We start from the raw sequence: 15,741 nt of genomic DNA, 5'->3' as shown, positions 1-15,741 counted from the left end.
TTGAAGCTCTCTAGGGCAGAATCTGCCATGTAGCTGAAAAGACACGTGCTTTCAAATGGCATGTTTATTAACGACACAGGAACGTTACTTGAAAAGCTTGTAGATCTCATCCACAAGCTGCCCGCACAGTCAGTGGTGTTCATCCCAGATCGGATGATTTATTTTATCGCATCTTGTCCATGTTGTATGAATTGAGCAAGAATTATACAAACTTCTTCATGGACTGTGGGCAAGATCTCACTCACCATATTCCATAACGCAAGCGAAGTGTGTCCCAGGAGGCAACTAGTAAACCTCGTACAATTAATGGAGAAACTGAAAACTCATCTGTTCAAGGAAAACTAACTCAGCAGGCTAACATCTCACCCACTCTACTAGCTTTTCCCATTTCGTCTGTCTCCTCCCCACAGTAGCTTTCCCCCTGTCCAGAGCTCTGTTGCTAGCCAGCTACTATTTATTCTATAGAAATACCAACATATACCTACGTGGGCCATCAATCACTACTCATCATCCATTGTGCCTGTCATTTTGTTTTCTCCCACCATTGCATATAGAATGGGTCAATGCATAAGCCACTTCAAACAATGGCTCCCTTCCCTCTTAGTGATGTCATTTTGCTTGTGCACATCTACCTAAAAAGCAGTCCACTTCATTGCCAAGGCTGGTGTGTCAATTTGCTTTCATTTCATGGTTTGTTTTTTAAAAATTATTTTTGCCAATGGTCATTTTTTCCAGGCATTTTAAGGGCAGGCCTATTTGCATTGACAATGCCTGTTTTTAAAAGTGGTACACTAGATTCGCTGAAATCAGTATGGCAGCAGCAATGTGCAGAATTTGCCCTTAATTGTTCATATATATGGCAGGCACAGGTTGAAGAGGACACTTTGTCACATAAGCTATGTACATTCCTTGTTCTGAACTGATGAAATGCATATTTTCTTCATACTTGCACATTTTAGAAAGGCAAACTGGGATTTATGAGCCGTGCATAAAATTAACATTTTAGATTAGCAAATCTACTTTATGATGACCTGCAGAGTATGTATGCACATCTTTTTTAATCAATCTCGTCTGGGCTAAAACCATCACGGGAAGAAATCCAACATTTTGTGCTTATAACATACCTCGATTTCTTTATTCCCAAAATACAAAATGTAGTTAAAGTCTTCATAAATATCCAGTAAAGTCAGATTTTTGAATGGAGTTGGTGGGTGGTAAACCTCGATCACAACTTGGTCACCCTCCATTGAAACATGAAGCGCTGGTGGTCCTATTTTCCCTACAAAATAAATAAAATAAGACACATTTAATGTTTTCCTACATTATCAAAGAAAGTGGCATTTTCTATAACAGGACATGAAAACACATAACATTTGTGGCTTTGCAAACTGGACTTAATGGAGACAGAGGATTTATTTCTCCCTACTAAAGCAAGAACCCATATCTCAACCACTCCTGTCCAATCTAAACAGCCTAAGATGAATGATTACGTATTTGTATCGCGCATGGCTACCCGAAGGCATCCCAGCGCTTTAGACAACGTTCATTCACCAAATTCAGACAAACAGCAGGGTTTTCAACGCCTTCCTGAAGCTAAGATGGTTGCTTTCCATTCTGATATAGAGTGGAAGATTGTTCCACAGTCTTGAGGCCTGTAGGGAGAAGCGTCGGCCGCCCATACGCACTTTTCTAATTTTTGGGATTGAAAGGAGGTTCTTATTAGAGGATCTCAATTCCCGCTTAGGGAGGTAAGGGCAGAATAGTGATTGTATCAGTAAAGGTGCTTTTTTGTGAATTACTTTATGGACCGTGACCAAGGCTTTAAATTCGATCCTCTGCTGCACTGGAAGCCAGTGCAACTGGCGGAGTGCAGGTTTAGCAGCTGTTCTTCGCGGGATGTTCAGCCACATGCGTGCTGCGCAATTCTGAACAGTCTGCAGTATCTTAATTGTCCCTTGAGGGGAGCCTAGGTATAATGCAAAGATAAACAAGCGAGAGAGAAAAAACAAGCATTGGCATAGCCAATAGGTCTCGCCTTTGGGACCTTATAAGTGTTTAGTTATGCAGCACAATATCCTTGGTGCACAAACATTAAGCCTTGCATGACTAAACACTTACAAGGTCCCAAAGGCGAGACCTATTGGCTATGCCAATGCTTGTTTTTTTTTGGCGTGGTTGATGTATTAGAGTTTATTGCAGATATTACGTAGGGGAATGTTAGTTTTTCAACACCATGCAGCATCAAAACAAAAACAGTATCTTTTAGATTAACATAGGACCTCGCTTATGAGAAATGGCAGGGGGTGACAAATATTAGCAGGAAATCAGATGTTATTGCCACAAAACAAGATTGATGCATGGCTTAAGTAACTGTATTCGTATTAAATATTACTAACTCTTCGTGCAAACATGAGCCCTTTTATCTTTCCAACCTCAGAGGCTTATAAACTGGTAAAAAATATACGCGCACATTTGGTGAAGATCCAAAGTGATGTTAAGTGACTGCATTTTACATAAGGAAAATGAACGTTTACTCCATAAAATGGCGTTCAAAAATGTGAAATTTCTAATTTTAAATGTGTTCTGTAATCCTTCAAACTGGATGATTCCTATAATATTTCGAATTATCTAATAACATCCACGTTTGCTGTTTAAGCAACAGTGAATGTCTCTGGAGGTCCAACCATGCTTCAGAGGGCTGTCCCGGTGCACAGGACACACAGGAATGGGGGTCCCAAACCCTCTGCCACTGGTCGACACCCCGTTCAGAAGAAACAGAAACCACTGGAGGAGGGCCCCAGACTATGCGCGCCCCTGCAATTTGGGCATCGGATCTGACCTTCTGATGACGTCACAAGGCTCACGTGTCTCCATTACGGACAGCACCATTTCAGTTCAATCTGCCAGAGGTCAGCTATCGTTTTTCAATTCAGGTACATTTTTTATGAAATGTATACATTGTAAAATATTGCTGCATCCAGCAATATTTATGCCCTTAATGATGCAGGATGCTGTGAAGAGTCTTGATGTGAAATGACAGCTGGAACTACAGTGGGTTCATGGACAAGAAGGCACATACGGCTTTATATCGATCCAAACATAATGGAAGTTGCCAGATTATTTAAATGTAAAAGATTAAAGAGAAACCCTAGCAAGCAGCTAGAGAATGAGGTAAAAAAGACATGCAGCTGTTAAGATAGACGGGTGGCTATGTCAGCTGCCAGCTAAGCAGACTCAAATACAGCTATAAGACCAATATTTAAAGACACGTGAGAGCAGAGAGAGAGGGGGTGGAGGAGCATGGTTCACGCACTGTAAGCCTTAATGAGCCATTACAAAAGCCAGATGGCTCCTGCGCAAGTTCACGCTACGCGTAACCGCACGCTGGTGGCTGGGAAAAGCCAGCCCTTGGTAGCACTTTGAAAAGCCAGTTACTAAAAGTCGAGCAAGCAGCGCATGCGTTGCTCTAGGCTCGACCTAAAAAAGTGGCCCACCTACTTTTGGTCCGAAGGAAAGACATTTCACCAACTAAAGTTTCCAACCAACACGAGCTTGTCAGACATTATAAAAGGATTTCACTGTAAGGTTATATCAACTCTTGCATATGGCCGCTCTGAGTGCAACGACCAACCATTAATATGTTGCTTATTTCCTGTTCCAACCCAATCTGTATATGCCTTTCACATATTGAAAAATGCAATTTGAATGATCGCTACAAAAAGGAATTCGTGTTTCCTCCTTGTCTGCTTTAACAGAAAACTTACATTATCCAGTGCAGCCAAGTACCACGCATCAGGAGTTAGACTAACGCATTTCATTGTGGTGCTCCGCATCGCCACACTGAAATGCAGTGTCACACATAATGCAGTAGTTTCAGCTGTCACAGAAAGCGTGCTGCAAACTGTGTAGCAGCTGGCAGCGTGAGCGAGTGCCTGCGAGGCTGCTCCCGCAGACTTAGGATGTTCCCAGCAGCTGAGCAGGCTCAGCCTCACAGTGGCAGCTAGTGCTGCTACAATGTATCTATCTTTGATTTCCGCGGCGCACCAATGCTGAGTTACAGTCTCAGACTGGCTGTAGCACTGGCCCAGCAGGAGGACGTCATGTCCTGCTACCAGAAAGCACAGGGAGTTATACAATTTTTTTGGGGACTCTGCTGCGGACTGGCCCGGCTGCTGGCTCAGTCTCACTCACTGGTTTACGTGCAGCAAGGGCAGGGCCACTGGCTCACAGCACACTGCTGTTCACACCTCAGACATGTCCCGCCGGGACAACTGCGCGGTGGACCAGGAGCTAAATAATTGGCCACACCGCCCGCTGGTGAATTATTTCAGAGCAGCCCGAGCCAGCCGATTCGAGTCCACTGACTGTGGTGAGAGGGCCGGTGTTACCGGTGGAGAGTCATGCTGCCTCAGCCTAGGGGCAGAAGAACAACAGAACGAATACAGTAAGTTAACCACCAGCGGCTAGTTGTCACAGTAGAACATCAAATGAATTTAATTTTAGGAGAACGTGCTACCTGTATATTAATCTATGGAAGTTCCCGGCTGCCTATTGGGGAACGTCTTAAGCGGTCAGCCATACACAGAAGGGTATCCTACGCCTGACATGCTATAATCGCCACTGTAGACTCTAGAACATGAGTTGGTACAGGTGGGCGACACAGGCAGCAAGTCGGGGATCACGGAGTGCTACAAATTTCACATAATAACTGCAGATCAGGTTTTGGTTTCTAGCAGGGCTAGATGTGCCTTTCAACCTTTTAAGGTTAATAAAGTCACAATCATTGTTGAGTTGGGCAAGAAAGCACTGCAATACACGGATGCCTGTCAGTAAACTATGCAGCTGAGCTCTTATTATTCAACACAATGTCAGTCTGTAACAGACATTCATATTGATACAAGACAGCTATAATGGTTGCTTGTTCTAGAAGTGAAGTACATATTAAACCGCTTATTATAAATGGTGAAAGGAACCACATGCTGCATACTGAGGTGTTTGTTTTAAAGAGTTTACAAAGGTGCATGTATTTCCTGGGGCCTATCACACGATACATGGCAATCTGTTGCATCCAGTAAGTATTTTTGTATTTAACTGCATGTGTCTACTATGTGCACATAACTTTAATAAAGTACTGCCTATGAAAGACTTGTTTCATGTTTAATATCATGGTTACAGTATGATCAGGTTACAAGGGCACTAGATTAGTGGCCTTCCATTCCTGGTGCTTTGCGGAGTTTTAAGAGCTTCTTGGAGTTTCTTGTTGCATAAATGGGTTCCATTTCTGATATGTATATGTCTCCCTCGTCTTCATTGCTTGATTTTGCTTGTGAGAAAGTAACTCATAGTTTTCGAAATGTCACTCATAATGAAACAGAAATTAAGAAAATGTCACACATAGCAATCTGAAACCTTGGCAGAGAAGCTTATCCTTCACCAAGCATAAAAAGGTAGTTACCATGCTCCTCTCAATGAAGGGAAGAACTGTTTTAGTTGTACATGAGGTTAAAGGACATAAAAAGTCTTGGAAGTTAGCAATTCTAGTTGTACTCAACAAGCCTGGCTTTTTGGAAAACAAATGCTATGTGTAGATTGCTTACATATCTACAGCTCACCTTCATCTAACAGGACATGTGTCACAATGTGAACACCAGCAACATCTCAATACAAGGGGAAGTAACACAAGAAACATTAAAATAATATGTTTCACAAGTATTTACCAAAGAAAAGACCGAAAATGAGTACCATGGTTGGACTAGTCTATCTCCACTTGCCTACACCCATTCCTCTCAATAAGAGCCTACAGCTGTACCATTGGGTTAGATACAGCCATGACAGCGCAGGGCTCTGCTAGGATTTTTTTGTGATTACTGTTCCAAAACACAGGGTAAACAGCTCTCACCTCATGCCACTGGCTGTGTGGCATATTATTCTGCCTTCCACAAAGTGCGCCTGCTACAAAACATGAGCTGCATTGTCCTCAGCGTTGGTGAATGCAGAAGGCCCTTATCCCCCACCACATAAGCAAATGCTTACTCGAAATAGCAGCTAAAATTATTTAAATGTTCTAGGATGTGACATGCTGTTTCTAAAGAACACCCCGTCTTTTCTTCTACAAATGATACCTCGTTTATTAAACATTTTGGAAATTATCTTGCAGTTACTTTGCAGTTGCGATGTAATAAATTGCTCGTTTTTCATCACGTAATATACAATAATTGGCTGCAGTACTGTAAATGTGTGAAGCTCACACCTAGTAAGTCTTTAAGACTGCAGGCACTAATGCTCCCTCTCCAAACTAGTACCAGCCGGGGGTACTGCGGTCTTGTGCTGCTTCCTCTCAGGCACCTAGCATTGGCAAGCTCAATAGTTCTGACTTTAAAGTACTCAAACAAGTAAAAAGTGCACGTCCATGTCAGCGTCTACATGCATTAGCCAACTAAAAGTAGACATATTTGCTTTGCCAATGCTTTGTGTCAGATGTGCTGCCTACGTAACAGCAATAGTTTCTAACATAATGAAAAGGTCAGCGACAGCCTTAGAAGCCTCCTTAACTAGGAAGGAACCGGAGGTGACTACATTTGTAGGGGAGGTGCACTGCAAAAGCTGCTGCAGAAGCTAGATTTGTCTCCAGATTCTGACAACTTCATTGATAGAGCGCCTAGAAGGGCACCTAGAGGGAAACCTAGTAAGGAACAAATATCTTCAGCCTAAGGGAAAGGGAATTTTCTAATTACCATAGCAGCAAAATATCCACTAACCCTTTCATTCAGTGTTGAAGTGTTTGGAAGCATGAAATCCTAAATAAAACAAACTACACTGGACAACCAAAAATGCTGTTAAGAGATCTCGCCGCTCCCAGCCGGTGGAAGATCAAGATGTCTGAGAAAGGATAAAATGTTTATTTCATAACGTGCTTCAATCGTCTTTGGAGATGATTTTATTCAGCTCTTGATCGCATCCTTGACAGATGAGCACATCTTTCAACACCCACTCACCCCCATTAAGCCAGCATTTTGAACATGGTTCCCTTGAGGTAGCTAAGTCGCATTCTATTCTAATGTTCCTCACATTCTATTCTAATGCGCCAACATTTTTAAGTATTTCCTATGTATTCATTATATTTCAATAATTACCCAGCCTTAAAAGCATTTTGATGGGGGGAGGGGGGAGGGGCGGGAGGAGGTGTGACTTTGGGGTCCAACATGGCGGATTACATTAGGCAAGCTCCAATGGCTCATCCAAAATCCTTCCATTTCCTGCCGGATATCTGCCATCCAGATTGGCTTCGGCCCCTTCATTGACTTCGGGCTGCCCGAGCGTCACCCAGGGCTGATCCGTGGTGTCAGACCAGCGGAGCATGGAAGCGTGGGTAGCGTTTGGCTTCCGGGACGCTGCAGTCTTCGCGGGCCGTGGTGGACGACAGAGGAGTGTGCTGCTGGCAGGCGAGGCCCAGGAGCAGAGCCTGTCGGCTGGAGGCTGTGCCCTGGTTCCCACTGTCTTCTGCTGATTGGGCCTGGCTGCGCCGGAGTCCAGGGGTGGAGCGGCCTGTGCCTGGCCGGTGGCTGTGGAAGTCAAGGCAGCGGCAGCGGACGCAGGCCTGGACGCAAGTGTGGGCTGTTTGGTCTTGGCCCGGTCTTGCCAAGATCCGACACGGCAGCGGCTTTGCTGGGGCTTGGCTGGCCGCGCTATTGGATGCGTGCTGCCCACTCGACGGATGATATGGTTTCGGCATATCTAGCCCAACTGTGGGATTGAGAGTACCGGGCTAGCTCACCCTGTGAAATCTACGTGCCCCTGGGGACGCTCAGGCTGCGAGCAGCATCTATAAGAGGTGAGGTGCATGCTAGGGGGATGAGAGCATACTCCTGTCCGCGGAGGCGGCCAGTCTAGGCCCCGGTGCAGCTTGTGGCAGCCCTCCTCAGCCTTCACTTAAGAAACGCATACACTTCGGCCTAAGACGTACTGAATACCAGCCCTGACAACAAAAGGACCCAGTGAATACATATATAGGGACATTCCGGACTCCAATGACAGGTGGGTCAGAGTCCTGGCCTGCCTGATGGATGAAGTTGCTTGAGTGAGGTCGATCTGCCCTGACTCGTGTGGACCATCACCTCTTACCATGATAAAAGATAAGCCCCCCTGGACGTGGGTCAAAACAGAGTACAGTGGATTGCTCCACTGGGGCAGGAACTCAATAGGCTGACAGCGGGGGAGGTACTCCTACTCTACCTGATAACGCTGCTCTGCTTGCCGCGATACAACCTAGGGAGGCTCTCAAGGCCAGGATTGGCGCTGTTGGTTCTGAGGTGACGCTATTGAGCCAAAACCTCAGTAATGCTGTTGACTGCATAGCTGAAGTTGAAACTAGAGTCTCTGGCATAAAAGACACCGTCTCTACACTTCAAACCAAAGTCTCTACTCTTGAAAAGCTCACTAAAGGCCTGCCCATGCGGGTGAAGACATGTAAGGGCGAGCCCGGAGAAACAACCTTCGCCTTGTGGGCTTTGAAGGTAAAGATATAGGGAGATTCCTAACACGGTGGCTCACAACATGGATTCCACCAGACACACTGTCCACTTCCTTTATAATACAATGCACACATAGGGCCCTGCTTCAGCAGCCGCCTCTGGGCACCAGGCTGCGGCCTGTAATCACTCGGATCCTGAATTTTCATGATCACGAAGTCATTATCAGACAGGCAAGATCACGGGTTTAACTCCTACATAAATCTCACTGAATACTGATTTTCTCGGACTATACTAAAATGGTGCAGCAACAACGCCAATCCTTTACGGCGGCAAAAGCCCGCCTTTGGGATTTTAAAATACCATACATGCTCCTGTTTCCCACCAGTCTACGAGTACCGTACAACTCCTGCACACTGTTCTTTGAGACTCCAGTGGAAGTCTTCAATTGGACAGATGAACAGAGATACTTGAAACCACACACCCCTCTGCGCCATGACTCAGATTCCTCCTCGGGAGAACCCCTTCGATTATAAAACAAACTGTCTGACAAACGCAGACACCAGTTCAGGTCGACATGGCGTTCCAAAGCTTGTAACGAAGATCTAGAGAAGGGCCCCAAAGATGAGATGTCGAACTCTAGCAAATAAGTGGCTCGAAGCTCCTTAGCCAGGTGAATCCCCCTTCTTTCTGATGCAACTGTTGCAGTATCTTGGTTCTCTATAGGCTGTTCAGACGGGTACATTCCGACCCCCTCAGGTTGCTGAAATGAATATGGGGAGTTTGGGTATCCAATGGAGGGACCCTACGTCTGCCTCCCGTTGGAGTTAGCTTGGGGGATCCCCCGTGATAGATACTTCCGCTGTTTTGAGGCATTGGGAAGGGGGTGGGGGATGATGGTGGTTATATTGGTATTGTTCATTGTTACATTGGCTGCGATGTCTGTATTCCCTCAAGGTGGAAACCCTTCACCCTGCCTAGCTGTGATGTTCTCACCCGATACTGGTATGACAGAACGTGACACAGAGACCGCCTCCGGATGGCTGTATGCGGTGAGCTGGAATGTCCGAAGAATGCTTGACAAGGTAAAACGAGCCGCTGTCCTCTGCAAGGCCAAACACATTGGGGCAGACATCCTATTTCTGCGAGAAACATACTTACTGGGAACCAAGACTCCTTGTTTAGCCCGCTACGGTTATATACACACATTTCACGCTGGTTTCACAAGGGCTCCAGAGGGGTAGCCATAATGATACATCTTAGAATCCCCTTCACTTTAGTACCGATGTGGACAGATACACATGGAAGGTACATATTGGTACATGGGATCATATGCTGGGAACACATTGTGCTGGGCAGCATTTACGGTCCTACGCCCCTTTGCCAGAGTTATGTGGACCATCTGGTGGATGCGAGGGGATACTTGCCCTAGGGTTTGGCAGTGATTGGCGGGGACTGGAATTACGTGATGTGCCCTGATGGGGACAGGTGGCGAGCATCCGGGTTTGCAGGAGAGGTTCAAGGGTCTCGACTGAAGTCCCTAGTGGACTTAGTGAGATGGGAGGACACGTGGAGAGCCCACCACCCCAAAGACACAGGTTTTACCTTCTACTCCTCTGTTCATTCATCCTATTCCATACTAGATTACATCTTCACTCCACGGGGCTTCATGCACAGAGTGGCAGAGGCCATGATCCTTGCCCGGGGATTATCGGATCACTCCCCGATGGCCATCCGGCTTTTAGTTGGTCTGGGCCGTCCCCCGTTTTGATGGCGGCTCTCCCATGGCACCTGCAGAACCAGGTGTATCGAACCCATATTCATCAGGCCTTGAATGATTACATCTCTCCTAATGTGGCGACAGCCCCCTCTGCAGACATGCTATGGGAGGACATGAAACCCACAATTCGGGAGTTCGACATCAGTTCCTGTGCAGCTGAGTGTAAGTGACTTAGACACACGTGAATACAATTAGAAGTCTGCATTATCGAATTGGAGAGACAGGGGCGGGGAAGTGATTGGGCCGGGGCACGTCGGCAATTATGTTTAACCCAACAGCAATATCAGATGGAAGATTCACGATGCGTATGGCTAGCCACATATAGTAGAAACTATCAATGGGGTGATAAGTCGGGGAAGCTCCTACACAGATTATGTCAGCACACAGTGATGCCGACCCAACTACCCGGGATCTACAATGGAAGCAGTGCAGTGCTGACCGACCAGGCTGTGTTGGCATGCAGTTTTGCCACCTACTACCAGACCCTATATACACCCTGCAAGAGGTACTGGATGCCCCCCAGATTGAGCAATTCTTTGAGGATATTCCCCTGAGGGCCCTGTGGAAGGAGGCCCGCGAGTCCCTGGAGGCTCCTCTCATGCTGTCGGAGCGGCGGACGGTGCTGTCGGAGCTGTGCTCCAGGAAGGTGCCAAGCCCTAATGGATTCCCAAGTGAAATATATAAGGCGTTTATGTCCCAGCTAGGCCAACATTACCTCGCAGTTCTTCAAGAGGCGGTTCAGAATACACTCCTGCCTCCAGACTGGAGACACGCTGAAATTGTGGTCTTTTTGAAGCCAGGACGCCCCCCAGAACATCACGCATCATACCGCCCGATATCCCTCTTGAACGTAGAAGCAAAGCTGTTGGCTAATGCCCTCGCCATTAGATTACAGGCTCAGCTATCGGATCAGATACACCTGGATCAAGCGGGCTTTATGCCCGGACGGGCGACACGCCATAATATTAGATGTGCCCATAATGCTAATGCTAATACTCCTGTTGATCCCTTAAACCGTCCGGCCACCCTGCTTCTTGCTGACATAGATAAGGCGTTTGACTCGGTCAGCCTGGCATATATTTTCATACTGCTAAAACGCCTTAACTTTGGCCCATGCTTTTTGACATATATTCAGTTGTTTTACACTGGATTGACAGAGTTCGCGGAATAGCCGACCGCATTGCCTTATATGAAGACGATGTCCTCTTCTTATTTAAAGACCCCCACAGATCTGGTGCTAGGATCCTCCAGATTATGCGGATCTTCAGTGAGACATCGGGCTTATTCATGAATGTAGGCAAATCCATCATATGGCCACTGAGGAGGACGCTCAGCGATGGCTGCTTGGCAAGAGATCTGCTGCAGACTAGGGTGAGTATGAGGTATTTAGGATTTTTCCTGTCTGATAAACACGAGGTATCCTTGGAGCATAACATGAGAACAACAATAGACAAGGTAAAAGCCGAGATTAGATCATGGTAGGAACTGCCGCTGTCCCTTTATGGATGCTCTGCTATTTTTAAAATGGTATCTCTTCCTCGCTTACTCTATCATTTGCAAAACCACCCATATCCCATCTCTTTGTCATGGTTCAGAAAGATTAATGCTATGCTGGGTCAATTTCCTGGGGGGGCGGGGGGGAGGGTGCCACTAGGGTAACATTACGTACATGCTTTCACTCTACCTACTGCCGGGGCACCGCAGCAGCTGATATTCAGTCCTATCACGCGGCCTCACACCTTCAAGTGCTGAATGGCTGGTGGTACGGTTCCAGGGACGACCCTGCCTATGCCATGGAACGCTGGCTGTTAGGGGACCCCACCCAAAAATGCATACCTATATGATAGATCAGATATTCATGTTCTTCTCCCAGCCACTAAGGTGGTGATAATTGTGTGACAATCTCTTTGTCGGAAGGGGTGGTGGGGTCACTTTCCGCATGAAACCCTGTTATGGCGCAATAGACTCCTCCCTCAGCTGGCTGCTCTTCAAGGCTTTTGAGGTTGGGATCAAATTGGTATCTCCTCTTCAGGAGCTGTCTTACATGAATGCACCCTTAAATCATTCCAAGAGATGCAGGCAGAATACTCTACGCCCCATAGCCAGTTCTACAAATACGTGCAATTCTGTCTTGCATTACTGTCGTACATTGCTAATCTAACAACCCTGCCCGACTTTAACCCGCTAGAAGGCAAACTCCTGATGTGAGATCTTGGGAAGCATAAAATCTTGCAAATATACGAACTGCTAGTAACAAATAGTGCCTCTACGCTTGAGGGTCTCTGGGAGACCTTTAGAAACAATGGGAAACCCAATCTACCCTTGAGGGCTAGGGTAAAAGTGAATGAACGGGTAAAAAGGGCCTTCAAGGGATTTTCTTGCAGTGCTCAGTTATATTGCTTTTGTTTACACTTTGGTGCAAGGATTTTTCATTCACTTGCAAATTTATTTCTTTTTTAGAACCTTTTATGACATAAAAACATACTTATACGATTTTCAGTTCTTTATAAACAAAAAGAACCCATGACCAAATCACCACAAAGAGTATACAGAAAGGTCTGCAAAAACAAAAACACGGGTGTATATAAAAAAAGGAATTTTATCTTTTGCAGTTCATATAGGGTACTCCAACAAAACGCACAATGTCTCAAGAGGAGAACAATTAGAAATATTAGAACCTACAATGTCACAATTGTCTACACGTTTTCTCTATCCTAGATTGTTATCCAGAAAGAAGTGTAAAAGTTGACGTTTCGGTCTTTAGGCATGCGTCGATAAGACCATCTTCAGGACTACAGTGTATAAAACTGTTGACCCCTGATATGTATTTCCAAAAAACCTGAAATCTAACACAATTTATGTTGTCGAATTCCGTTATGTGGGCTACAGCAATCCCTGTTCAGTAGCTCTGTAGTGGTTTATGGGAATAATCGCCACAGAAAAGGATTTCTAAATCCTGAGGCCGTCTCAGATGGAGCCTCACAATTAGCTCTCCTGGAAGGGTTCTCAATTATACTTATTCAATCTGATATTTCATCATGTGCAAAAAGAATTAAGACTCATTTGTCGGATATGCAGGCGGAATACTCTACGCCCCATAGCCAATTCTACAAATACCTGCAATTCTGTCATGTATTACTGCCGTACATTGCTAATCGAACGACCCTGCCCGACTTCAACCAGCTAGAAGGCCAACTCCTGATGGGAGATTTTGGGGAGCATAAAATCTCGAAAATATACCAATTGCTAGTAAAGAATAGTGCCTCTATGCTTGAGGCTCTCTGGGAGACATGGCAATCAGATCTCGGCCCCATCAATAATGACGACTGGACAGAGGCCCTGGAATCTCCCGGGAGGGTGGCGATCTCGTCACGTCTGCGCTTAATTCAATTAAAGTACAGCATGGGGCTGAAGCGAAGCGGCACAGGCAAGTTTTATTACAGTCTGTTACACTGTTCTGTATATATATCATTAAATTGTGCCATAATGCATATATATATATATATATATATATTTTGTGTATCAATGGCCTCAGCTTTCCAGGGTGCACTCAACAGCGCGTTACCTCGAAGGGCATTAACATTCTCGCCACCATCCGGGTAGTTTCATTCGCCTGACGCGTTTCTGTGGTCCATCACCACTTCATCAGAGGCGTTCTCAAGCATTTCACTGAAACGCGCTTCTTTTGCGCATGCTCATTTGTTGATTTCCATATGTGGGACTGACTTAGTTCTTGATTGGACCACACAGCATGCTGGTCTTAGTAGTGCTTTGCGCTCCATTGATTGTTCAGTTAATGCAGATATTGGAGATAGTATTTTAATCCTTAGTAGGATCCGATTCGTGAGAGCGAGTTATTTGACACACAACGCGCTGTGCTAACAGGAGTGGAAAAGTTCCTCTACCTTAGCCGCTCGGTTCTTTGAGTCGGTGCATCCTGCACGGGAAGGCCCCCGTGTCCAAATTTTGGATATCAATGGCCTCAGCTTTCCAGGGTGCACTCAACAGCGCGTTACCTCGAAGGGCATTAACATTCTCGCCACCATCCGGGTAGTTTCATTCGCCTGACGCGTTTCTGTGGTCCATCACCACTTCATCAGAGGCGTTCTCCTGCATTTCACTGAAACGCGCTTCTTTTGCGCATGCTCATTTGTTGATTTCCATATGTGGGACTGACTTAGTTCTTGATTGGACCACACAGCATGCTGGTCTTAGTAGTTCTTTGCGCTCCATTGATTGTTCAGTTAATGCAGATATTGGAGATAGTATTTTAATCCTTAGTAGGATCCGATTCGTGAGAGCGAGTTATTTGACACACAACGCGCTGTGCTAACAGGAGTGGAAAAGTTCCTCTACCTTAGCCGCTCGGTTCTTTGAGTCGGTGCATCCTGCACGGGAAGGCCCCCGTGTCCAAATTTTGTATATCAATGGCCTCCTCTTTCCAGGGTGCACTCAACAGCGCGTTACCTCGAAGGGCATTAACATTCTTGCCAGCATCCGGGTAGTTTCATTCGCCTGACGCGTTTCTGTGGTCCATCACCACTTCATCAGAGGCGTTTTAGTCCGTTCTGAAAAGAAAGTAATGCAATCCTCTATCGTAGTATAGATTTTGTTTGTTCCTAAAACAAAAAACTGTGCGACATTCCCTTTGGGTTGGTTTGAGGGCTTTGTAGTCTGACAAATCCCTAATCGCCAACTGTGTATAAATATCTCATTGTCAACAACTCTTTTACCGAACCAGAATCTATAGTACCAATCTGCCAACACCAAGCAAGACTGTGGAGGTGGTCGGGTCCTTAAAAAAAGCTTTCAATTGTATTTCTTCCACTTTGTGAATCTTTCCTACAATGAATGAGTCCCTAGATTTCCCAAAATGGGATCCCCTTAAAAATCTTTCAAACCAGGCGGAGTGTGTGGAAGCAAGCGGATGAGCCGGCGTTGATTTGGCGGTTCAGTGAGAGAGCGGAGTCAAGGATGATGCAGAGATTACGTGCATGGTCGGTGGGTGGGAGGGAGGGGGCTCAGAGCGCTGTGGGCTACCAGAAGTTGTCCCAGGCAGAGGGGGTGGTTCCCAGGAAGAGAACTTCGGTTCTGTTGGAGTTGAGTTTGAGGCAGCTGTCCTTCATCCAGGTGGTAACTTCCTTCATCCCGTTGTGGAAGGTGTTCTTTGTGGCTGTAGGTTCATTTGTGAGGGAGAGAATCAGCTGGGTGTTGTCAGCGTAGGAGACTACATTTAGTACGAGGTTTCCGATGATGGCTGCCAGCAGTGGCCATGTAGATGTTGAAGAGGGTGGACTCGGGGAGGAGCCTTGATGGACTGCGCAGCTAATCTCGGTTGGTTCTGAGGAGAACGGTGGGAGCCCGACACTCTGGGTTTGGCCGGTGAGGTAGAAAAGGATCTACTCTAAGGCTTTGCCATGGATGCAGGCATTGTGGAGTCTTGTGTAGTGAGTGTGGTGGGAAATGGAGTCGAAAGCGGCAGAGAGGTTCATG

General features: G+C 46.1%; 1 protein-coding gene across 1 annotated transcript in view; it reads right to left on the bottom strand.

The window, feature by feature from the left end:
• The window catches only part of IFNGR1 (interferon gamma receptor 1), a 219,877-nt gene that overhangs the window by 34,733 nt on the left and 169,403 nt on the right, over positions 1-15,741 (bottom strand). Inside the window, exon 4 of the mRNA XM_078649395.1 lies at positions 1,125-1,279. Within this exon, the coding sequence (XP_078505521.1) occupies positions 1,125-1,279 (155 nt within the window). The remainder of the gene's footprint in view (positions 1-1,124; positions 1,280-15,741) is intronic.

The sequence above is a fragment of the Lissotriton helveticus genome, chromosome 6 (genome assembly GCF_964261635.1).
Source record: "Lissotriton helveticus chromosome 6, aLisHel1.1, whole genome shotgun sequence".
Classification (NCBI taxonomy): domain Eukaryota; kingdom Metazoa; phylum Chordata; class Amphibia; order Caudata; family Salamandridae; genus Lissotriton; species Lissotriton helveticus.
This window is presented reverse-complemented; position numbering and strand designations above follow the sequence as displayed.